This window comes from Amyelois transitella, chromosome 17 (assembly GCF_032362555.1).
Source record: "Amyelois transitella isolate CPQ chromosome 17, ilAmyTran1.1, whole genome shotgun sequence".
In the NCBI taxonomy this organism is placed as follows: domain Eukaryota; kingdom Metazoa; phylum Arthropoda; class Insecta; order Lepidoptera; family Pyralidae; genus Amyelois; species Amyelois transitella.
In genome coordinates this window covers 6,692,778-6,716,864 of record NC_083520.1, presented here as the reverse complement: position 1 = coordinate 6,716,864, position 24,087 = coordinate 6,692,778, and the positions used below count along the sequence as shown (strand labels likewise).

The following is a 24,087-nucleotide window of genomic DNA, read 5'->3' as shown; positions in this document are numbered from 1 at the left end:
GGCCTTTCTTTTCAAAACTGTTGGCTCTGTTTAACCCGTAAGGTAAATAGGCGTCATAATATGTATGTATATCTCTCTCATCTCTGCGTGTTCCCGGTTGCACCCTCCACAGAATTGTTTTCGGGCCCAGGGTCCGCTTTCCACTTTTCTCTCTCCGCTTTTGTATGTATATTAAAATATTATGCAAAGATATGTACAATTTTTTTTTCTTTTTATATCCGAATTAAGACTCCAAAGTAAAAAAGAATATTAATATGTTATGGGTATGGATAATATTAATTTTTTTTTTTTGCAGATTTCTATGAAACCAATGTTTGTGTTTCTAATCATTTATATTCAAAGAATGTTTGCGTATTTTTTGTGGCCTTTATTTTGCATGAACTCATTCCCATTGACATATACAGAAGTAGACTGCCTGCCGCCTACATAAGTTACCAAATTGTGACTTGTCTGACTTTATCTCAATGCTTTTGTTCATTACACTTTACAGTTTTGGCCTCGAGTGTACGCCCACTGATGGACTATCCATTCGGGCAAGAGCCATGGATTCTCATGACCGTGTTTGTATTTCGTTAGAGAGGTGAAGGTCAATATATCCTGGTGTGTGTAAGCAGTTTAAGGAGCGGTCTCGCTGCGTGACTGCTGGTCGTGTATCTTGTGAAGTGACGCCGAATGCTGTAATTAGTAATTAGGAAGGCCGGAGCTGAAGGACAACGGTTTTATCGCCTGATTTCTGCCGCTTTGTAATTTGTGCGACGCTTTTCTTTTGTTACAAGGTTTGAGAGGTTTCATTTGGCTTAGGTTTCGTTTTTTTTTCTTATCTCACCATTTTCTTACAACGATTAGTAATGTCGTTCAGAACAGAAATTTGGTGGTGGAACCCTTGACGGATCAGCAAGCGAGGGTACCCGGGTCTACGGGTGATTTTCTTTTTATCGATTTTGCCTCAATTGTGATTAAGACAATGTATACATGTATGTATAGAGTTATTTTTTAAAAGCTTTTGATTTAGTTTTAGTTGTATGTTAACAAATCTTTCAAGTTTAATTTGACCCACTTCAACAAGCTTTTATTATAATTTCAATTCTCTAAAATCATAAATGAATGTGGTTAATGTGATTTAAAATTTTATTTTGATCCTTTTAGGGCACTTAAATACAAGCTTGTTTTAAAAGATTTTTTTTAATTTTTTTTCAAATTTATAGTAAGCACTGTAATGGACACTGAATGGATTAAGTAATGGACTACATACCTACTTTTTTAGGAAATATACTAAATAATTATAAGGAACGATATATACATATTCTTCCTATTGTTTGTTTTACACTAGTCTAAAATAGTATATCTTGATAGTACTCAATATGTTATTTCTTCTGAAAATAACATATGACCACGAGGAAACAGCGAGAATAGACTGCCTAGTCATAAATTAAACTGATACGTTAAGATATCTGTCAGTACGTTCATTCTTTTTAGAGCCATCTGGTAATACTTAAAATAGAATTTACAATATCGGTAGACTGTTGTTTATTTTCCTCCAATTATTTTCTGAGGATTTCCGTGATTTTCCGATACTTTTGATGAATAGGTTTTAAAGAGATGTTTCGCTGTAAAACCACAAAGTATAATATTTAAAAGATTTTCTACGGTTTTTACCTAAGTATTTGGCAAATAATGATAACACACCTGTTGAGCGCACCTGTTTTAAACTTTGGCTCAATAAAGACAATACGTTAATACAATTACAAGTAAATAAAGCATATATTTATATTAATCTTTTTGAGACTGTTGGCTTTGTCTACCCCGTAATTGATAGACATGATTATGAATTGCATGTATTAACATTAAAATGTGTGTGTCCCTCTTGTTTTCTTATTTACCTTCACTTACAGTTAGTCAATGTGCAGAATTTCAGAATGACTCTGGTTCCTGCTTTCTCTGTCTGTATGTATGCGCTAATCTCTGAAAGTTGTGGACGGATTTTGTTCCTGTTTGAAATGTTGGAAAGAGGGATTTCTGAGGAAGCTTTACCTATATCGAGGCGGGTTTCTTGTATTTTTTTGTATCTTGATCTCAAATTGACACTGATGAAATTGTCTGTTCTATCATGCTAAAGGTTGACATGTAGAGAATGCTGTTAGCTTTTATTAAGTTCAAATATTGTAGGTACCTTAAAGGCTCAATAAAGTTTTAAATAAAGAAATTAACATAAGAAGTACATTTGATTGTGCAATTGTTCGTATAATACTTGATTTTAGGGATTGAACCAAATACAATATGTATCTACTGCAAGCAATATTATAACCACTTCACTACATCAAACCTTAACAAACGTAGCAAAATTGCATTGGTACTTGAAGTTGCAATATGTACCTAGTTATTAAAATAACTTGGTTTTGCGGTTCGAACCTAATACCATAAGCACTACAGTGAACAACGTTACCACTACACTAGGTACAGAGGCTTCAACAAACCATAACAAACTAGCTAGCCGCTCTGAAGGCACCGGTACCATCATAGGTGCGCCAGATGCCGTCGCGAAGAGACGCGCGTCTCGCCGCGCCGCGCCGCCGCGCGTCCGCGCTCGCCCTTATCACCTTATCACCCCTTATCAACCCATCGCAAAACCGATCGCGGCCCGCCAGTTGATTTCACGCGATTTCCACATGTGATTACCGTTTATGATCATGACTGCATTGTGTTTGGCAAAATTGTGTGTTTTGATGCTTTCCTTGGTTTTGGATGTTACCGGTCAAGGTAAGATTATTTGACCTATATACAATAGAATGACGTGTTGATAAGGACATTTGATTGTGTAGTGATAAGAAAATATTGCTATCTCAAATCATAACCTAAGAAGAATAGAACGATTATTTTGATTTTTATGGAGACGCAAATGGAATATGACCAAATTTTTTTTATTTCAGTGATTAATACTACATCTTTCGCTTAACAACGTAAATTTACCGTCCGTACCGGGTGATAAAATATTGAAAAAAGGTTGATTTAGTCAAAATACCATTTTAATTATAAATACAGAATTAAAGAGCAGCTTTAAAAGAATTACGCAAAAAAAATCAATTCGTGTCGTAGCTTTTATATAAAAATAACTAGCTTTCCGCCCGCGGCTTCGCCCACGTGTAATTCGGTTATATATAGCGTTTTTTAATGATCTCGACAGGGCTTTTTCTTCCACAGGCTGAAATCTTGTTACAACTGGAATTAAATATAGCCTGTGTTACTCAGGGATGATGTAGCTTTCTAATGGTGAATGTTTGAAATCGATTCAGTAGTTTCGGAGTTTATCGATTACATGTGTAAACAAACAAACATATAAAAAAATAGATTGTTCCTCTTTATAATATTAGTAGAAAGTTGTCATACAAAGTCTTTTTTTTAAGGATGGGAAATCATCAAATGACCTCTCCCGCTCTGGGTGGAACGGAAGGGAGTGTCAGACTTTTACTGACTAAAACCCACCTCGTTCCTTCAGTTGCCCTTTGCGTTCCGGGGCCACGGTATCTCGTTAGAACTTTCCCGCAGCCCCGGCTCAGTTTATCCCGTTTCCCCCCCTTGGGGGTTGACATTTCAAAGACCCTTCTTAGTGCTCACTTATGTTACTAAAGGAACCTCTGTTCAAAATCTCAGACTCCTATACCGAGCGGTTTCGGCTGTGCGTTAATAAATCAGTCACCCAATCGCACCCCCTAAATCACGATTGGAGGGTAGTTTGAAAAAACTTATAATGTCAAACATATTTACTTGCCTATGTACGTGTTCATGCCAAGTTTCAAGTTTATAAACCCAAGGAATAAGATTTTTCATAGAAACGTTTTTACCCCTTTTCCCCCCCTTGGGGGTTGAATTTCCAAAAATCCTTTCTTAGTGCTCCCCTACATATCCCAAGGAACCTACATTCCAAATTTCAGCTGTCTACGACCAGTAGTTTCGACTGTGCGTTGTCTGTCAGTCAGTCACTCAGTAACGGAAGAGTTTTATATATATAGATATATTGACATGGCGCATTTTAATTTATTTGATCATTGTATGGCTTTATTTTTATTACTAAAACATGCGTGCATAATTAAAAGAAATAAAACCTTATCTGAACACGCATGTAAACTGATGACTTCAAAAGAGAAGATTTATTTTATGTGCTGTAAACCGAAATAACTAAACAGACGCATGGCGCCCAAACCCACCTGTTACATTAGTTTTCTAAATTAGGAAATAACTAAATAGAATTGACAATGTTATTTATAGAGTGAGGAAGAGAGCAAAGGATATTTTGGGATTTCAACAAATCCGTTAATGTGTTGGAAACATCGAAGTGAAGTCACGCGAGAAATGAAGAAATTGAATGATTCAATGATTTTCTGAGAAAACTGTTTAATAAAATAAACATGTACAGATATGGCGGCCTAGATAAGCATTTAATTTTATGTGGGTAATTTTAAAGTTGTCTACTGAACTGTGACATTAAAACATTCTTGTGCCTGGAATAAATTACATTTCATTTTTAAAAAAAGGCATAAAATGTCTTATCGGATAACATTATCCTAATTAACAACACCACATTTCATCATGAACACATACCTGAGCTTAATTAAATTAATAACTACGGACTTTCCACGACTTAGGAAAACTGTGCTCATGAACATCAACTAAGTACTTAGTTACTATATTAATCGGATTATTATTCTATATTATTACAATATCGAAGTATAACAAATAATAGTCTTTGAAAACGAAGTCCAATCATTATTTTCTTCTCAAAGAAAGACTGCATTTCTGGCAGTAGTATATTTTTACTTTGCGAGTTATAGCGTCATTAACAAATCAACAGATTTTCTTCCGCATCAGACCCAGGCCCATTCAGTAATGTTCCTCAGTCGGAATCTCTAAATATAACCCGGAAATGCGTTTAATGTTCCGCATCACCAACTATCTCAAAGGAATATGATGTTCTCTTTAATTAGGTCGAATCTGACCTAACTTTAGGTAGGTATAATAAATACGTAAGACAGTTCATATATGTTTGTGGACATTATTTATATTTCTCCATAATATCTCTGTAAGGGAGACATAGAATAGTTTTCACGAGGGCGGAGCCAATGGCGAAAGCGAGTATATATGACGTATTATATAATACATATATAATACATATATGACGTTACCCTATATAATACATATATGACGTCTTTTTCCCCTTTCTTTCTTCTTTCTTAATTTTCTATATTATAGCTTCCACCGCACTTTCGGTGAGATGGGACAGATAAAACCAATAGCCTTGAAATGACTCAAAAACAGGTAATTACAGGTTGCATTGCAAGTCCATTACCTAAAAGAGGTTTGTTGTTAATTTATAAATTTTTCATACTGAAATTATTAAACTATTCTTTATGTATTTATTTTCTGGAAGAAACGTTCTCATCCGTAATTACAACTGCATGATTCTCGTAAGTAAGTAGGTACCTGTGTCGGTAGTGATTATAATATTTACGATGACTCAGTTAAATCATGTAAGTTGTTCCTTTTTCCTACTGATAAAAGTCAACGCTGCAACAAAAATATGGACGTACTCGTACTATTTTCGGAATACAAACACAGACATTCTTAGCCTTAAGATCTTACTTAAAATATTAGAACATGTAGTTACTCGGTTTGAGTAAAGAAGTCACACACACGTCTTATTTGCTAAACCAATTTTATCAATTTACATTCTTAAGCTCACCAAAGACATTATACGCACGCATACGCATATACCCTATATGCGATATAGAAAAGTTACTCAGAAATTTGGAATAACTGCATCAACACTAAGGTTTTTATTTGCGTGAAAGAGTGGGTCATGTTTCTCTGTCGTTGGCTGTACCTACGTATATTTTTATTCAAAACTCTCTCTATATATTCCTCTTGGTTATACTACATTATTAAACGCTGTGAGTTTTTCCTAATCTTTCCTTGGGAATTTTTTAAGCATATTATTTTGCAAACGGTTTGCTATTTATTTACTTTCTATTACTTCCCCTAGAAACGCAATTTTTCTTTATCAGAAACCCCACGCGTTAATTAAATAGGATACTTTTATAAATTAATTTAAATGGTTACTTTATTTGTATGCAAACATGTAACAACCATAAAATTAATAGGTTAATCATCGGTCGGATGTGTAATCAGACTGCGGTGGATTACTATGGCGTCATGGCGTCAAAGAATTAATATTAGTGACGTTATCACCGATCAGCGGCCCAATCTATTAGTTAAGTCACGCCCTAATGCTGACCACACGCCATCTATATTAATAACCACAACCTAATTTATAGATACTGCTTATAATTTAACGGAGTGTTTGAAACGTTCCGGAAGTTTCGAACTGAGGAGTCCGTAGGTATACATATAATAGTCGGTAGTATTCAAATTTTCACCGGGATTTTAAATGTTAATAATACTTAAGCTTTTTTTACAAATTAACTAGAAAAAGCCTGTTCGTTAATTTCCATTCCCAATAAGAATTACGGGGAAACCTACTTACTCGTACGCCTAGACCACCTTTCGAATCTAGATGCAAAAAAAATTTAATCTCAGCGGTGTGAGTTGTGCATTAATAAATCAGTCAGTTTCCTTTTTTGGATATAAAGATTAAAATTAAATAAAGCAGGTACTTACCTTATATGAAAACTGAAGGGATAAATTATATACTCGTATCAATAAGAAAGGCTAGTGTAATATACCTAACTGGCCACATAGAAACGTCATGTTGTTTGTGCTGTAATATTGTTTCATAATGTGTGTCTAAGATGGTCTATTAATGATTTATTAAGTGTGGATTATTGATTAACAAAGAGTGCTACAACAATATAAATATATAAGTCAAGTTAAAAGCAAGCATTGAACAACATATTTTACAATATTGACACTCATATTTTGCAAAATATTAAAGGAAAAGTTTGGTCGTGCGTAGGTAAGTAGCTATTGTTGCGGTCGGCGATTGCGATTCGGCTGCTTTTGCTATTTTCCCACCATAGTTATCACCTTTTCTAAAATTGCATCTCTCATCTTAGTGTTATTCCATTTAGTCACATTCTCATCAATTTGTTTCAACAGTGTTTTTACTTTTTTGTTTCAACATTGTGCAGGGTCTGCTAATGAAAATATTAATGAAACTCAGTGAAATTATTTAGTATAGCTATGTAATACTTCGACCGTCTCTCCTTCATCTTTCGAATTAACCGCCTTCAAAAAAGGGCGGTTCTCAGTTTGACCTGTATGTATGTATGTTTGTACGCGATTATCTCGCGTTTTGCTGAACCGATCTTTATGCGGTTTTCAGTAAAGTATTTGTTACAATTAAGAGTAGGTTTAAGAAATTTAACCTAAACATTCTAGGCTGATTGGCTGTTTCAAACTCTTAATAGAGACGTGATATAAATTATGTGTGGTATATGTAACAGTAATGCTGCACAAAGTATATGACATATCTATCGTACCTACATATTTACGTAAGTTTGGTCATTCTTTCTCGTTAATCTAACCGACGCCAGTAATCGCACGACTCGCCCACACTATGTCAACAATACTTACAAGAAGTACTTGTACTTGACCCTATTTTCAGCATCAGATGATATACATATAGTACTTCAGTCTGTTTTCTTTATGATAGGGCAAGGTTAATTTTATTTCGGCGTAAAAAGTGTGGCGTCATGTTTCTACTCTGTAATCTTAGAAAAAATCTGTGTAGAAAATGTACTGAACAACTGTCCAAATCAAATCAAATCAAATCTATTTATTGTGGAGCACAGGTAAAAAGATAATATAATTGTATAGAGTACCACTGAGTCCTGTCTTTACAGACGTACAATAATTAATTACATATTACCAATTACAATTTGTTCTTAGGTTTATCGTATCCGTTATTTAGGTTATCCCTAAAGTCTCAGGGAAAAGCACACTAAATACTTACTGTTAACACAACCCACACTAGATATTGTAAGCTTTTCATAAATTTTTACATTTAAAGTTTGTTGGTCTCATAAGGTCGCACAAACTTTATAAGTATCAGTGAAAATACTTTTGATTTCTATATATTATATATGAAAGTATTTCCATATTCTAATTAAATGGTTATCTATCAGGCAAATGGAATAAGGAACTCCCAAGATAAAGTATTTTCACAAGGTTGGGATGGCACGTTAGCCTCGAGCCATTCTATAAAAACACAGCTGAACGTGGCCTTATCAGTCTTTTTAAGACTGTTGGCTCTGCCACCCCGTAAGGGCTAGATAGACGTGATTATATGAATGTATATGTATGCATTCTCTACATACTTTAATCTCTTTTTCCAGGTCAACAACAGCTATTTAACAATAAGTTGGCATGCATAGAGAAAGAAGAGTGCGGGGCCTGTCTCACCGCGGCGTCGCATTGTCGATGGTGTGCTGACCCTTACTTCGGGAACAGAGTGCCGAGGTGCAATGATGACGAGAGGTGAGTCTTACTCCCATATTTTTTATGAAAGACTTACATACTAACCACAAACTAATAACCTCTAACCAATGTTAAATGTTCTGTGATACATACTTATAATCCCGTCTTAATGCCTTATAGGGTAATAAGATCTCACAGTCTCAAATAGACTAAAATGTCACGTTCAGCTATAAAGCTCAATGGTTGAATTGAAATTCTGATAAATACTGATAGAGGTAAATTCGTTACTTACGCCTCTTTCCCCTACCACCATTAGACACACTATAAATACATTTACCACCGTCTTTCGCTTCATCCACTATCATCATTCTCTTCATGCTTTAAGGTTCTTTAGGCTTATCTACTCTTAGAATAAAATTTAATAAGAATATCTTTCAATTCACAGAGTACATCGGTTAATAACAATTGGATAAAATAAAAAAGATTTTGTTGTAAATCACATGTTGAAGATTTTAGTAACTGAAGTTTGTCCAAATCGCTACTTGTATTAATGCCCACATTGCCCACCCATATCTTAGGATATTAACTATGAATGTTCAACACAAACATTGCATTATCTTCCGACCGAAACTAATGTATCCGTCGTTTGATTAATTTTCCTATGTAATTGAATGGGGATTTGTAAAGTTTAAAACAAACCATTAATCAGAAACAAAATTACTTTAATTTGTCACTAACGTAATTTTCCATAAGTGTTTATTGAATATCGTATGGTTACCGGGACTTTATAGGATCACTTTATCTCTTTTCTATGGGCCTCGTAAAAAGTCGACAAAGGCTCATTCATCTAGTTATAACCATCAGGCTAGCAGTGGCCTTTCAATCTGGCTCTGTCTACCTCGTAAGGGATAAAGACCTGATATACTTAAGTATGTTCCTTAACATCCTTTTGGTTGTTAAATTTTTCTTTTTCGGAAAGTAAGTTTGTGGAAACGTTACCTAATACTTTTTGTGAAGAAGCCGCAGACTAGTAAAAGTCCGATCATGATAAATAAAACATGCCGAAGTAAAGTATGGATCAAGCGCAATTTATACGCGTGACTTTTTATTTAGCATCACGTCACGAGCCAGCATGGGCTTGCTTTTGACGAGAGCCATTGACTTCAATTGTACAGTAAGCTCGACTCAATACAACATAGGTAACCCTTTCGTGTATCTTTTTTCAATTTTCCTAAGTAGTCAGTGTTAAGAAAAATATGTCAAGATTGCAAGAACAATCATGCCCTAATACGCACTATCACATGAGAAGGCCATATAATTGTATGTCTTTTGATATTCATAATAATGTTTTTGAACAGACATTCAAATATGCACAAGCACAACGCAAGATAAAAGATAAATGATTTAATTACTTAATTAAAAAGAAACAGTAAAACAGTAAGTCACGGGTTCGAAAGGCGGCCCAAAGAACTATCATGCATGCTGAGATATGTTTGACGCGAAGGTTCGTCATTCTAAACTCGTTCAAACATTTTGTATTACGAATTAGTTCAGCTAACAACTTAGTCATGATCATGGCGTTATGCTCTGGTAGTCGAATTCTATTTCCGAATATTTGTTTGTTTGTAAAAATATAAAAATGGCGGCCATTTTTTAACGAATTTGTCCGCTCTTCATCATCCTTATTCCAGTTAACTCGTCGACAGGTCAATGTTTCCACGAGACGAGATTCCCACGTTCGGCCTACACTGGTGCAGCCCGGTCCCTACCTACTAATCAAGAGATCGTCGTTTGATTGATTATTGATTGTGAAGGTTGCACCACGCCCGCCGAGCGTCTCACAATGGACCTCAATGAATGTTGCGTTACCTAATTTGAGATTAGCTTTCATACGTATTAGAGAGATGCATTGAATTCGCTTTACAGAGTAGAGATGCTCATACTACGTTAGATATATTAGTCATTTTGTGCCCATAATGTCTTCATTTCTCTGTGGCCCAGTCAGAAGTGTCGTAGTGGGAACGATGTGTGGTTTTTAGATAACCATGTACTAAACATTGTTTGAAAACTGAAAAAAATTTAGGTTGCTTTCAGAGTTTATATAAGTAACTTAGAATGTAGAAAATGTTGATAGACTGTAATTTCTAAATACTTTTTTCAATTTAAATATTTTATCAAAATTAAAAAAAAAATACAATATAAATCCTATCCATATCAAAAACAGAAATAACACGACATTGGACAGGTTTTCTTATATAAAATAAGGATTACATCAAGATCAGCAGGGAATATTTCACTACATCGGTTAAAAGTGTAAAAATCGAATTTTATGATGGATAGAGTGCGCCTTTGCAGCATAAACTCTTGAGTGCAAAGTCATCTGTTTCTGAGAAGTTAACATGGTTAAGTATAGAAAATATAACAGTAGGTTCGTTATTCATTACTAAATTCGAAAGAGTAAATATTATTTTTCATTGAGAAATAATTAAAAATATTGTGAAATTTGTTTTTGTAAGTTGCAGTGGGGTAGATTATTGTTGACACTAATTTTCTTTAACTCGTTATTAGAACATTAATGGTATTGTTAATGTAGTAGAAGTAAAATCGATGAATCTATTTATTCTTCTTAAAACTCAAAAAAGGTAAATAAAATTGTATAAATTTTAATATTTATACAACCGAATAACAAGCAATCAAAAGCAAGCAAGCAAAAGATTTCTCATTCGTGAATGCGCACTCTAATAAAGACGGTACCAACAAGTTTGATGTAACGTCTATGAGTACAATTATTGGCCGTACTTCCGTGACCATCGGAGCATGGAAAACAGTGGGAGATCCGAATGTTATTTGTTCAATTCTCTCCACATTGACAAGTAATCAACGAGATAACGTAATTTTGAATTGATGGCCGTTGGAATAGATGTTTTTGTTGTTTTAAGATAACAAGTCTTTAACTATTTTAATTCTTTTCACATTACTACATGAACAATTGAACAATAATTAGCTTTAGTCTGAGATTTTTTTGTTTGTTCTCAGCGGACCTCGCGTCCAAAACTTGTATGCTTTAGAGACTGGGGTCTGGTTTATATCGGTATAAAAAATATCGACAAAAATATCCGGATATAAAATCTTTAACTGATAAACGAAATCAAATAAGTTGGAAACTGAATCCTGCCTAATCAAAAATCAGATACAGTAATTCTCCCTATTTATATCTTCTCCTCCTGCAAAAAAAACACATGTGTTAAAAATCTCTTTTTATAGTCAGCCAAAATTAAGTCACATGCTGTATATATTTAAATATAAGTAAAAATTAAGATAAAAATATTGCCCGTGATTATGATACATCGTAAAAGCTAATTAGGAGCAGACGTCAAGCATAATGGGGCTCCTCATACGTGAGCAGTTATTTTCATTACGATGATTTGTTATATTATCTTACGAGACGAGGGGATTGAGACAAGAAAGTGTCAGGCCCGATATGTTGTCGGAAATAGAATTGTTAATCTCATAATGGTTTAAGGATATTCAAACTTTTTATCACTAAAGAGCGACCGCGACTCCGCCCGCGTTAATCTTAAATCCCTTTGTCTCCCGCTCTCGCAGGAATTTCCGTTCTGAGCGAATATCTACATCTTACTCGTAGCAACTATTAGCATGACAAATCACCTTTGCATTTAATATAAATTCATATAACTATATAGATTATTAAATTATATAAAGGGTGAATTATTGAATTATAAATTTTTTTATGGGTTAAAAATATTTGCACATATAAGTTGATTCCAAAAAACTATATGAAAAGGTTATGTGATGTAAAAATCTACCCCTGTGTTTCAAAAAAGAAAGTTTTTGCTATTTTAAAAGTGTATATGCTACAGAAGTACATAGCACCTCGCTACGAAGTTATGTAGCGTATTACAATGCTACGACGTTGCTACGCACACTCCAAAATAATGAAGTCATAATAAGAAGCTTTTTCTTATATTATCGACTGTTTTTGTCAAAATTAAGTTTTAACACAATGTTAAATTCTTCTACAAAAACTTATTATTTTCCTAAAATAATTTACCTCTAGAAAATTAATTCCTATTATACTGACGTCATTATTTTCCTTTTTTTTCTTCGTGTTTACATAGTCAATATAAATAGTCATCTGTAAAGTTTTGGTTCTATAAATCGGATAAAGTACTTATTACAGTACCGATTTCTATAAGTATATTAGATAAGAGATACGTATTTCATACTAAAATCACGTCTTTTCCCCTTACGAGGTATATAGATCCAACAACAAAGTAAGGTAGTTTAACTAAAGATTTCACTTAATATTTTCAGTCTGGTGGCAGCTGGGTGTGGTCAGGGCCTAATCCAGCGTCCTTTGAATCCCTTATGGGAGGTTGTTGAGAACCGGCCCCTTCAAGACGTTCGCAATGACAGTGTTGAAGACGTGGTGCAGATACAACCACAGAAACTGCGTCTTTCTCTTAAGCCTCGTGAGTTCTCTCTTCCTTGAGACTTCCTCCATTTTATCAAGGGGTAACGATTTCAATTAGACCGTCACGCCATTGTTTCATATTTTTTCTAAGTCAATGAATATAAATGGTAAAAAAACCATAAAGTATCGCGTCATCTGCAATAAAATGTAATGATGATGAATTAGGCTTTAAATTTGATAATTAAAGCCTAATTCATCCTCATCCTAGCGTTGAAGATGAGTCAGGTTTTTACACCAAGCTAATCCCGTCTAAATGAAAACCATTTAAGTACGATCGCGTTCATAATTGCAGTCATAGTTCGCAAAACTTTATAGCTTGCAGTCACCGCTGTCACTCACACATTCACACAAATAACACAATAAACAACAAGCGGTGAAACGTTGGGTAACACGCCATCAAGAAGAGGGTAGTGTAAAAAGTCGACCGCGCAGCGGCCGTCGTCCGCTAATCAACACAGCGACACGCCACACGGCGGAGATCCATGGTGGAACAGTACGAAAATAATGGCTTCATACCGACCAGAATATTTGCGGAACAGTTCGACACATCAGTGATTACTGTTCGTCGAGTTTGCACCGTGAGGGACTATTCCACAGACAGCCAGCAAGAAAGCCGTATTTATCCGAAATAAATAAGCAAAAACATTTAGAATTTGCTCGGCAGTATTTGGATTTTGACTGGAACAAAGCGATATTTACGGACGAAAACTTCGTTTACTTCATCGCAACACGGTAGGCTTCATTTATGGCGAAGAAGTGCAACTCGGTATGAAGAAAAAAATGTTGTGCCAAATATGGAGTCTGGACGCATATCTGTAAATATGTGGGGCTGGATGAGTGCTGCTGGACATGGAGAACAGATGTGGATAGCAGGATGCGCACAGCTGCTCATTATGTGCAAGTGCTGGAAGAAACCATGTTACCAACTGTGCGGTGTATTTATCCGATTGATGATATGCCAACAATATCATTTGTGCAAGACAACTACCCTGTGCATCGAGTCCATATAGTGCGTGAAAGGTTCTGCCAGTTTATATTAAAACTACTACTTAGATAGTATTTTAAGGACAGCTTCAATATCTTTTCTTTATGAAAACGAATAATTAAGCTGTAACCTTAATAACAGGAGATAAGTAAATGAGAAGTAAATTAGTGTAATATGCTGTATGTATAGCTTTATATAATCATCAATATGTAAACAAAACTATAGGTAAACTGTTTCAATAAAATTTACTAATTTTAATTATTGAATGTTTTATTTTGCTCCCTCTTGTTTAATATTTCTTGCTGATTTCCGTGTTTGAAGACACGGGTATTGTAATTCTTAGATATCAGTTAGTAAGTTAGTCAGTCAGTTACTTAGTTCAAATGGCACCTTGAAACATTAAAAATTGACAGTAACAATATTTTTTTTTTTAAATAGACAAAAATTCCTTGAATAACTTCGGAATCCGCTAGTAACTAGAACAAGCAAGTGTGAGCAAGCGAGATTATCTAATATATCTTAGATCTCACTTGCACACACGAAGTAATAAAATTGCTACCCAATAACTTTCAAAGGAACCACTACCTATGTTAGGGTCGTGTGCAGACAAACTTTCAACTTTATTGAAATGACATAAGTCTGGCAGTCGCAGGCTTCCCTCTATAGGCAAATCTTATGCAAATAATGAGAGACAACGATATCTCGATCGACAATTATCGGGCCCAGTTCGGCCATCGTTGATTACCGTCTCTTTCTGTTTTGTTATGTTATATGTCATAGAATAATAAACTGTTTTACTTAGTAATCATTGGTATTAAAGACCGTATTCATTTGATGGAATATTTATTCTTTTTAAATATGCATGTGTGTGTGTATCTAGTGGAACCACAGTGCACGCTATTTTAACCCGTAAGAATTTTAAAACTATGACTGCAGATATGAACGCGATCGTACATTCTTATATAACTTAAAACTCAGTCAAGTTTTACAGAGGAGTCTTTAACCGAATTTTTGTTACAGTAATTTTACGGCTATCTTTATACACACTGGCCATTTGAACCGTTTGAAAGATCTGATTTTTCTTTCAGGGGAAACAAAAAAGATAAAATTTAAATACCGACCTGCGAAAAACTACCCCCTGGATCTGTACTACCTGATGGACCTCACGTGGTCGATGAAGGATGACAAGAAGACACTCGTGTCGCTGGGAGACGACTTGCTCGCTATGCTGAAGAATTTGACTGATAATTTTCGGTAAGTAACATTTTTTATTTTACAGAACCTGTATTATCTTTTCTCAATAAAAGACAGCGAAAAATGAAAAACAAAATTACATCGAAAAATAACTGTCAAATGGATGCTAAGTATATATTTATTAATCCCAAACAAAATTGTTTAATATTAATGAAAAACTAAAATATCTCTACTTATTCTTTATAAAGTTATTTGAAATGATTTATTAATTCACCAATATATATCATAGAGTTGATTGTTTCTTTTTATCGTTGGCTTAATGTTTTACCATTTTTGACTACCCGTTTCCCATAATCATAGTAATAGTAGAGATAACCAATATTTATGATTTTGTACAATGTACATTTTACTTGCTATGCTTGCTACATACATGAGTGTCGTCATTAAAACTACATTAGGCAATATTGTTACTCAATGCGACAAATGAAGGCTTTATGTTTTATTGCTAAAACAAAATACATAAATTCCTACTGGAATTTGTGTATTTTGTTTTGGAATGTATACTTGGACACTAAGTATAGTGTAAATAGGTTTTCTTGCGCATTACTAACAAGGCATGTTTTAAGAATTAACCTGATTATTTTTGAGACTAAAGCTCTTGTCAGTAGATACATTCTTTATGAGGTGATTAAAAAAACCCAAGGGCAATAAATTTTTGTAACAGCATAAACTGACTAAATAAATAATCTGAACATAGTTAGTTCACAACGTAGATAAGACCGTAGTTTATCTTTTTTGCTATTAGTTTATGATTAGATGGTATGTACCTCTCAATGGCATAATTGTTTATAAGGCACATATTCCTTGTATTTTCATAAATCCTACTACTATTATAAAGGCGAAAGTTTGTATGGATGTTTGTTACTCTTTCACGCAAAAACTACTGAACCGATTACCATGAAATTTGGTATGTAGGTAGCTGAAGACCCAGAATAACACATAGGCTACTTTCTATCCCAGAGTTCCCGCGGGATTGATAGGGTTTCCATGCGGACGAAGTCGCGGGCGGCCTCTAGTAATAAATAAGGATTAAACTAAGTTCTTATTATATATATGGATAGATACGAAAATAATAGAATACCTACTGTTTTTAAAACCTCTAACGAGGTATCGTAGAAGTTGAACATGCTGCATGCGTATTTGTGATCCTGATCTGAAATCCTAATATGCGTGATTGATAAGAATCATGATCAGTAATAACGTATCATTGAAGCATTAAATATTACTATTCGATACTACTATTCATAGGTTTACTGAAAATTTTAATTTTGTCCTTGTTACCTAATGGCATTCCAATCGTTTCGAGATTGTTGGCTTTGCTCTACTCGGTAAGGTGCTTATATATATGTGTGTATGTTACCCAAGATCTAAATAATAGTTTAAAATCATATCGTTTTGCAGGCTGGGTTTTGGCAGTTTCGCAGACAAGCCGATGATGCCATACGCCTATATGGATCCCAATCGAATGAAGAACCCTTGTGCCCTTCAAGATGAAAGCTGCGAGATGACTTATAGTTACAGACATCATTTGTCACTCACTACAGAGGTAAGAGCATTAATTATATATAGAGAACTCTCTCGTCACTGATTGACTTATAGACAACGCAGCCCAAACCGCTGAGTCTAGAGATCTGAAATTTGGGTTAGGTTCCTAATATAGTTTAGAGGGGCACTAAGACAGGGTTTCTAAAAATTATTATTATTCCTTATACATATAAATATTCTAGTTTGGTATAAAAGAGTCGTGGGCCAAGTTCAAAAGTTTACCACCGTCGTTTCGTAGACGTGTCAAAAGAATAGTATACTTTTCTTTATACCCAACTTTCCATCAACAGCGGCCTTTCCTTTAAAACGCATGATAGTTATAATTATGTAGTTGTAGTACACAAGGTTACAAAAGAACTTTAAATATGGAAGCAAAAATGTCAACACAGCTAGAACTGATAGGAAGTTACGCCTAAATTTGTCTTTTCCAAAAATAACCCCTTGAGTCTTTTGTTAGTTTGTCAGAAATCGTTCCAAATTTAAATCTGCAGGTCAATGACTTCATAGAGAAGGTGGACAAGAGTTCAGTGACAGCGAACCTGGACAACGCTGAGGCACAGTTGGAGGCGTTGGTGCAGACCGTGGCGTGTGACGTCATAGGCTGGGCGCCACGGGCGAGGAAGATAGTCATACTGCTGTCTGATGGGCTGATGCATACAGCTGGAGACGGGAAAATCAGTGAGTATCGATATAATCTGATCCGTTACTTAGAAGAACCTTTAAACCATTATAAGGCTCTTGCTCCACAGATAATAAATGCTGCAATGTGTTGCTTGCAAATCGCCGCCGCCTCCACCGGGCCCAAGGGTAGGCCGAAGAAATCCCGGCTTGACTTCGCGAAAGATTATTTGTGTGTCAATGGTCTTATTACAACTGAAGACAGGTAGGCAGGAAAAAGGAAAGAAAAAAGTAGGAAAGCGATCCCAGGCTTTCAAGCATAGTACGGAGGGTGCAACTGGGAAGACGCCCAGATGAGAGAGAGAGTAGTTGCTTGCAACGTTTAATATACCTCTCCTGATAAACCTATATATTTTCATTAAAAAAAATCATTTAGTTCCCGGCACCCAATAGAAAAAAGAATAGGACTACTCCATCTCTTTCCCTTGGATGTCGTAAAAGGCGATTAAACGCATAGGTTTATAAACTTGGGATTCTTCTTTTAGGCGATGGGCTAGCAACCTATCACTATTTGCATCTCAATGTCAAACAGCTTACGTAGCTTTTCAGTTTTTTCAAAATTGTTGACTCTGTCTACCCCGCAAGAGATACAGACGTGATCTATAACAAAATTTATTTAAAAACCTGAATCATTCTTGCAGGTGGAACGGTGATGAGAAATGACGAGGCTTGTCATTTAGACGAGAACGGATACTACTCCGAGGCCCTCACGTACGACTACCCGTCGATAGCTCAAGTGTACAGGCTCTTAGATGAGTACAAGGTAAATAGGTAAAAACAAAATTAAGTATTTTAAAAAGAAAACTTAAATAAAATTTTCCATTTGTTTGCCATTTCTATCGATAGCTTTACATTCCAATTATAAGTAAAATAGCGGTAGGTAAGTATTCTTTATTTATTGTAAAAGACCATTAATAATTCATATATCTATATTATCTTTGTTTGTAGTTATACTGTTTAGATCTATCAACTTTACCCTTCGTAGATTAACGTATTTTCATTTCTTTTAAGTTTATTATGAGCACACGCAACAAATCCAGTTCAGCTAATGTACCGAATTGGAACAAATTTAAAATTGTGCCGTGTAGTTCCCGGCACTAAAAAATAGGACTAAGGGATAAATTAAAAAACTTGAGATTCTTCATCTTGTCGGCGAGGCTAGCAACCTGTTACTTTTTGAATCTAAATTTCATTATACTGCTGCATAACGTGACCGTTCGGTCTTTTTCAGAATGTTGGTTCTCTCTACCCCACAAGGGATATAGACGTAGAATTTGTAGGCTCCTATTTTATTCCTATTTGCAGGTGAACGTTATATTTGCTGTGACCGATGACGTCAAAAGGCACTACGATCAACTGCACGAGCTACTAAAAGATTTCACTTACGTCGCTAAGTTGGAGAGCGATAGTTCTAATATATTGAAGCTAGTCAAAATGGGTTATGAAGATATAGTGAGCGTGGTAGATTTTGAGGACAACACAAACGAGGGACCAATGACAATTAAGTATTTCAGTGACTGTGGAGTGCCTGATGGACCGTTGGTGGAAACGACTCGGTGCACCGGCGTCGAATACGGAATGACGTTGAATTACGAAGCGCACATTACTTTGGAATCTTGTTCTGAGTTTAGAACGGTAAGCGTCTCTATAAATTTGAATTCTTTTATAGGTATTCATAAGTCAACCAATCAAACCATGGTCTTACCAATTTTTTTCATAACTATCAGTTGCTGATTCTATAAAAATATTAGTAGATAGGTACATGTATTAATATCCCATACTAGGAAATATCACAACCATCTATCTAATTTTCGTGAAGAAATTTTACACATAATAATATTATGTAAGTTCAAATATTTTAAGGTGGTCCCCAATATTGTTTAATTTTTCCAATTGTTCAATCAAAATAAATTACGTTCAATTTGTAAGGATCATCTTTCAAACGAATTGAGAAAGGTGTTCTATACTCTTTTCAGCGACTACGTATATCATTTCAATAGACTAATTTGTATCACCTTATCTTATAATATCTTAATAGTATCATCTAGGATAAGATCTCTATGAATGGGCTATATAAATTCCTTTGATTCAATTGAATAAGTCGGTAACAAATCTTTCGGTATTCCTTAAAGGCCATGAGCGGTCAATAGCATCGATTCAACATGGTTTTGTTGCAAAATAGTGTGTAAATCTATTGCTTCGACAATGTGTTATTTATTGCTGTATAATTACTAGATATGCACCTCACCCATCTCATGAAACAATATAGCCACAACTAAATTTAGACAAATCTAATTACAATTATATTAAAAATTTCTAACTATAAAGGCTTTTCCGTTATAGTTATTCTGTTTTAAAATCCTTTTTTAAATCGATTAATAATTAATTGTCATTTCAGTACTACGAGGATATCAACATCATAGAAAGTCAACTGGGTCAGGATACGCTGGCCTTGGAGGTCCAGGTCCAGTGCGGCTGCAACTGTTCCGGAGACCAGCTCAAAGACATCTCCATGTCTTGTCCATTGAATTCGCATCCTGTCTGCGGAGTCTGCCAGTGTGATAAGGGATGGTGAGAATGCTATTAATTTATAATACCTTGTGATAGAAAAGTCGTTCAGTCGAATTTTGTGAGTTCTTAAAAAAGCGGTAAAAGTTACGTTAAGTCCTACAGTTTTTTGAAGTATCGCGGTCACTCGGGCCAAAGTAGCGAGGAATAAAAGACTGAATAAAACCATGTAGGTCCATATAATCTCGTTGGATTTGACCATCTTTATTATTTTGCCACTATGACATTTATTTAACCATGCACACAAAATCACGACTCTTCCCCAGAGGGAAATGCAGACTCTATCTTTCTAATTGTCAGGATTCCTGCATATCTACTTCTTTTGCTGCATCCATATTTATCACATCTTCATGCAGGCTCGACATCTAAGAAGACCTAAACTTCAACAAGTCTTCACCAAGTTCTTTCTCGGCTAAGAATCAATTCCCAGTTTAATTGAGAACATTACTTCGTCATTTACGCCTTATATTTCTTAAAAAGCAAATTGTTTTACCAATCGACAGGTCCGGCCCTAGCTGCGACTGCTCCATAACGGACGACACCGCGTCCGCGGAGCTGATGATGCAATGTCGCGCCCCCAACGCGAGTCGAACCTGCTCTGGCGCCGGCGACTGCCTCTGCGGGAGGTGCGAGTGCGACCCGGGCTACCAGGGGCGGTACTGCCAGTGCCAGGCTTGTGATGTGAGCATGTACGTGTACAGTACAATATTCTTGTATTAAATTAGTTTTGTATCAAGAAACTATGAGTTGCTCAGTCCGATGATAGAGATCAGAAAATGCACTGCTTAAGTTTAGAGAAGTAATTTTTTTTCGCGCTTGTCATTTGGTTGATTATCTATGCAGATTGTACGAATCGAACAGGCCGGAGTTGATATTTTTTTATTATGTTTTGGCAAGCAGAAAAAAAGTTTACTTAGCTTCTGTGTTTATCAGGTAAAAAGGAATAATTTTTTTATGTATTTGTTACAGTGAAAATGGGTTAGAATGCGGTGGTGTTGGTCGTGGCTCCTGCGTGTGCGGCCAGTGCGCGTGCGCGGAGGGTTGGGGGGGCTCCGCGTGTGACTGCGCCCTCAGCAACGAGACCTGTCTAGCGCCGGGCAGCGACGAAGTCTGTTCGGGACATGGCTCCTGTGAATGCGGTGTGTAGCGTTTTCATTTTAATACAGAATTCAACAGTGTCAAGCAATTCAATAGTTGCACAAAATGTACCACAGATGAACATTGAGATTGCAAACTGGAAATCTATCAGATCCTGCGTGTTTTAGACCATTCTAAACTCAATAGGTCTGCTCCGAAATCCATTTCTAGGTATATCTGGCAAAATAGTGCAATTTATACCCAATTACGAACTAAGCAACATTGATATACCTACCATCATCGGTATATTTTACGCGTCGTATTTTTACTTTCGTAATTGGGAGATTTCGTAGTAAGCGAGATATTTTCTTTTGATTCCAGGCAAATGTATATGTTCATGGAGCGATGACACCCCACCGACGAGGTACAAGGGGACGTACTGCGAGACGTGCGCCACGTGTCAGAACCCACTGTGTACCACCGCCGAGCCGTGCGTGTCGTGTCACCTCAACGACACGTGTGTCGACTCGTGTACTATATCCAGTGTAAACTACACTGTAGTGGAGAGCTTTAACAGTACAGGTATGTATAATAAACAAACCATGTTTCTCTTAACAACCCATGTGCCGTGTGGTTTCAAAAGAAAAAAGGATAGGACCACTCCATCTGTTTTCTATGGATGTCGTAAAATGCGACTAAGGAATAAGCTTATATACTTCCTCTTTTATGCGATGGTTAACTCAAACAACGTTACGTGGCCTTTCAGTCTTTTGATGACTGTTGGCTCTGTCTACCTCGCGAAGGATATAGATGTGATTATATGTTATGTAATGAAACTTGGTGTCTATAGCCATTACTGCTTCCTAATTTTTTTTATCTCGATTACAATACAAATAATTATTACGTAAATAGAAAAATCATTTGTCAATTTTTGTCATCATCTCCATTATTTTATTGTTAATTTCGTGACGAAGTATGGATTTTAATGAACTAGACGGCGAAAGTGCCTCAGCGGTCTTTTGTCCCCATCGTTCTACATTAAGAAAATTAATCATAGGCCAACCAACTCTAAACGAGGCATTAGCATGAACGCTATAATCAACGGTTGAAATTGCAAGCGGTTAGATGAAACCATGGAAAGTGTCATTTGTGTTTATGTGGGCTAATCACGGCGCTTAGCTAACCGCCGCCTGCGCAGTTAGACAAACGATATCGGAGTTCTAGGTTGTGGTTTGTGGTGGATAAATATAAGAAATACTTACTGTGAAACTTAACAGATTTTGAATCATGAACGTACACAAATACAAATAACATAACATAAATTGTTTTAATTGTTTAATAATAATTTGTAAGGATATTGTTCTTCAGAAGCCCATCTATACTTTTTATATTTCATAAAACCTTAACTGATTTCGATTCCGCCGGTACTTTCGGAATTATTCACTAAACCACATAACCTTTCATACCAAATTTCTAATCTCTACACCCGGGGGTTTAAACTGTGCGTTAATATATCAGTCAATGAGTACCTATCCTCTTTTTATTTTAAGAAAATAATTTTTTGCTGTATTTTCAGAAGCAGCTAACATCAACGACATTAGCTGCATATACCGGCTCAAAGACTGTGAATACCGCTATACTTACGCTGCGGCCACCAAAGAGTCTATTGACATGGAGATCGTCATACGCAGCAAGGAATGTTCCCAAGTCAGCAGCGCTAGGATCATGAACGTAGGATTCGCTATCATGCTGTGCATAGTGGTCGCAGGAATTGTAGTCATATTGATAGTCAAAAGCCTTCAAATCATGTCCGATAGAAGGGCCTACGCTAAGTTTGTTAAGGAAGCTGAAATGAGCAAGATGGACTATCAGGAGATGAATCCGATTTATAAGTCTCCGATTTCACAGTTCACAATGCCCGAAGACTTTCCTAGAGATAAAATGGAATGATTAAAAGTGTATGTTCAAAATATATATAAATATATATAAATATAATATATATAAATATAAATATATAAATATAAATATATATAAATAAATAAATAAAAATGAAGTTTATCTATCAATGATTTTTATTGATACATCAATACTGGGATTGTGAACGGAAGTTAACTAAAACTAACTGGCCGGTCCTATATTGTGACGGGTTATTACACAATTTTATGAAGCTTTTCGGTACCTACCATTTAATCTCACCAAAATAATATTTTTAACATATAATAAAGCGTTTTGTGGCACAACGTTTCGTACTATAAACTACTTCTGAGAGAAAATTATAAAGACTATAAATATATAAATTTGAAGTTATCACGTATTTAAATCTTCTTGCTTATGTCAAAGAAATTACCGTGCCTAGCTGTACAACTCTTTGATAATTATTACCATCCTAAACATCAAATCTTAAGTACTTTTTAATGGTTTTCAACTTAACGTAGGTATGGTTAAATTGGTTAGTCTACGGTTAGTTTAAAGAATTTTATGATGATATGAACTAAAAATGCTATTCATATACGTCATAATATAAGTATTATGTAAAAAATTACGTACTGTTCTTAAGTCCAAAGAAAAGTTTTTGTAAATATTTTAAATTTTTTTTCATTCATTGTAATTGTTTTTTGAAAGATTTTGCATCAGCTAGTTTCTTCACTATTAAAAATTTTCTATTAAAATGTTATATCCTAAATTATTATATATATAATATTAAGATTATTATTTAGATTTATCTTTTTACAGTCGCTAGTCTCCAATTTTGCATAAATTTTGTACTTACCAATATAATGACTTATTGTTTAGATAGTTCCTAATGTAACACTATAATAAATTATGTTTAATTAAGAAATATAAATCTGTTACTTAAAATGATTAAAACAACTTTGAAATGGTCTTATTTTTATTGTTTTCTTAAAACATTTATTTTAGTCGGCTTTGAATTGTGGTCGTTTATGAAGAGGTTTATTTTACATATTTTGTAGGAATATTATATTTTTTAACTGAACCACATTAGGTTTTTCTTAAAATTGGAAATGTAGATCTTCAATTACATACATAAATCCACTTA

General features: G+C 35.1%; 2 protein-coding genes across 2 annotated transcripts in view; both read left to right on the top strand.

Annotated features, from left to right (window-relative positions):
• The window catches only part of LOC106134345 (mitogen-activated protein kinase kinase kinase 7), an 84,678-nt gene extending 81,907 nt beyond the window's left edge, over window positions 1-2,771 (top strand). Inside the window, exon 11 of the transcript XR_009657219.1 lies at window positions 2,758-2,771. The gene's annotated coding sequence lies outside the window, so the exon portion shown is untranslated. The remainder of the gene's footprint in view (window positions 1-2,757) is intronic.
• Window positions 2,524-24,024, top strand: LOC106134311 (integrin beta-nu). The gene is made up of 13 exons (XM_013334327.2): window positions 2,524-2,757; window positions 8,346-8,487; window positions 12,763-12,920; window positions 14,996-15,161; window positions 16,563-16,707; window positions 17,198-17,384; window positions 18,026-18,147; window positions 18,690-19,019; window positions 19,783-19,955; window positions 20,456-20,641; window positions 20,922-21,091; window positions 21,411-21,611; window positions 22,606-24,024. Exons 1-13 carry the CDS (start codon window positions 2,682-2,684, stop codon window positions 22,977-22,979), a joined length of 2,430 nt encoding a protein of 809 aa, XP_013189781.2. The 5' UTR covers window positions 2,524-2,681; the 3' UTR covers window positions 22,980-24,024.
• Window positions 24,025-24,087: the final 63 nt, after the last annotated feature.

What these genes read in the sequence shown, in the direction of transcription:
- LOC106134311 (XM_013334327.2), top strand. Translation starts at nt 2,682, where the DNA reads ATGATCATGACTGCATTGTGTTTGGCAAAATTGTGTGTTTTGATGCTT. An exon ending in CTTGTTCTGAGTTTAGAACG is followed by an intron (nt 19,020 to 19,782) that starts GTAAGCGTCTCT and finishes TTGTCATTTCAG; the next exon opens with TACTACGAGGATATCAACAT. An exon ending in ACATGGCTCCTGTGAATGCG is followed by an intron (nt 21,092 to 21,410) that starts GTGTGTAGCGTT and finishes TTTTGATTCCAG; the next exon opens with GCAAATGTATATGTTCATGG.